Raw genomic sequence first — 1,949 nt, forward strand, 5'->3', positions numbered from 1 at the left:
GCTGGAACTACACGTGCGTGCCACCACGCCCGGGTAATTTTGGTATTTTTAGCAGAGATGGGGTTTCATCATGTTGTTCAGGCTGGTCTCAAACTCCTGACCTCAAGTGATCCACCCACCTTGGTCTCCCAAAGTGCTGGGATTACAAGCGTGAGCCACTGTGCCTGGTCAACTGACGTCTTCATATAGCCCTCCGTCTATCCCAGTTAGCATGGAGGGATTTTAGGTAGGTCATACAGAAACTGGGTAATGATGGCAGGTGTGGAGGAACAGAATGTACCACTGAATGGGAGGTCCGGGGGAAACATATGGCGGAAATATCCTCCCGTGCCACGTGATCTGCCAAAATTGAACATGGGGAGTTTAGGAGGGGCGACATGTCAGTTTGGGAACTATCTTTAGGGGTGCTAACCCAAATCTCCCTTTCTCCAACTAGAGCACTCTGCCTTCCTCATTAGATGTCACCCCCCCCACCCCCGACTTCATCCGCCATGTCCTGATGGTGCTTTGTGACGTCGTATAAGGCCTGCCTTCCCACCCAGGGCTACCATTGGCTGGGTAGTGGAGTGTTGACCAATCACAGGTCAGGGGCGTGATTGTCTCGTCCTGGGATCGCGAGAGGGGTATATACAGGGAGGCCAGACACCCTGGAGTTAGTCGACCGTTGCGAGACGTTGAGCTGCGGAAGATGAGTCCAAAGCCGAGAGCCTCGGGACCTCCGGCCAAGGCCGAGGAGGCAGCAAAGAGGAAGGCCTCCTCTCAGCTGAGCCCCAGTGGCCCGAAGAAGAAGGTGAGTGACCCTCCCAAGCTCCTCCTCGTCTTCCCCTTGCCTCCTTCCTCACAAGAAGCCTCTCCTGTCCTCACTTGGCACAACCCCCCAACCCGGTCCCCACCGCTTCTGAGGACACGTCCCTGTTCCCAGCCTCCTCCATCCTCGTCCCTAAACCAGAGCCCTTCTGTGATCGTCCCTGTTGTCCTTCCAGACTGCCAAGGTGGCCAAGAAGGGAAAAGCGGTTCGTAGAGGGAGACGCGGGAAGAAAGGGGCTGCGACAAAGATGGCGGCCGTGACGGCACCTGAGGCGGAGAGCGGGCCAGCGGCACCCGGCCCCAGCGAGCAGCCCAGCCGGGAGCTCCCTCAGCACGAGCTGCCGCCGGAGGAGCCAGTGAGCGAGGGGAGCCAGCACGACCCCCTGAGTCAGGAGAGCGAGGTGGGGGAACCACTGAGTCAGGAGACCGAGGTGGGGGAACCACTGAGTCAGGAGAGCGAGGTGGAAGAACCACTGAGTCAGGAGACCGAGATGGAAGAACCACTGAGTCAGGAGAGCGAGGTGGAAGAACTACCGAGTGTGTAGACGGCCAGCTACTCCCCTATCTCCGAGAGCAGCGACTAAGTTCAGGCCCAGCCGCCAGACCTCAGAGATCTCACCAGCGGGGTGCTTGCCATACTGTTGATAATAAAATGAATGTGTTGCAAATTGATCTGAGTGACTCCGTGTTCTCTGATGGTGGGGAGGGAGGGAGGGAGGGAGGGGGGAAGAGGTGGTGTGTGGGGAGGGAGGGAGGGAGGAACAGGTGGTGTGTGGGGAGGGAGGGAGGAAGAGGAGGTGTGTGGGGAGGGAGGGAGGAAAAGGAGGTGTGTGGGGAGGGAGGGAGGGAGGAACAGGTGGTGTGTGGGGAGGGAGGGAGGAAGAGGTGGTGTGTGGGGAGGGAGGGAGGAAGACGTGGTGTGTGGAGAGGGAGGGAGGAAGAGGAGGTGTGTGGGGAGGGAGGGAGGAAGAGGAGGTGTGTGGGGAGGGAGGGAGGGAGGAACAGGTGGTGTGTGGGGAGGGAGGGAGGGAGGAAGAGGTGGTGTGTGGGGAGGGAGGGAGGAAGAGGAGGTGTGTGGGGAGGGAGGGAGGGAGGAAGAGGAGGTGTGTGGGGAGGGAGGGAGGGAGGAAGAGGTGGTGTGT

At 59.5% G+C, this 1,949-nt stretch overlaps 1 protein-coding gene across 1 annotated transcript; it reads left to right on the top strand.

The window, feature by feature from the left end:
• Positions 1–563: 563 nt before the first annotated feature.
• Positions 564–1,479, top strand: LOC117978534 (variable charge X-linked-like). Its single transcript, NM_001427539.1, has 2 exons — positions 564–790; positions 984–1,479. The coding sequence occupies exons 1-2, from the start codon at positions 689–691 to the stop codon at positions 1,350–1,352; spliced, it is 471 nt and encodes a 156-aa protein (NP_001414468.1). The 5' UTR covers positions 564–688; the 3' UTR covers positions 1,353–1,479.
• The last annotated feature ends 470 nt before the right edge of the window (positions 1,480–1,949 follow it).

This window comes from Pan paniscus, chromosome X, assembly GCF_029289425.2.
Source record: "Pan paniscus chromosome X, NHGRI_mPanPan1-v2.0_pri, whole genome shotgun sequence".
NCBI classification, from domain to species: Eukaryota; Metazoa; Chordata; class Mammalia; order Primates; family Hominidae; genus Pan; species Pan paniscus.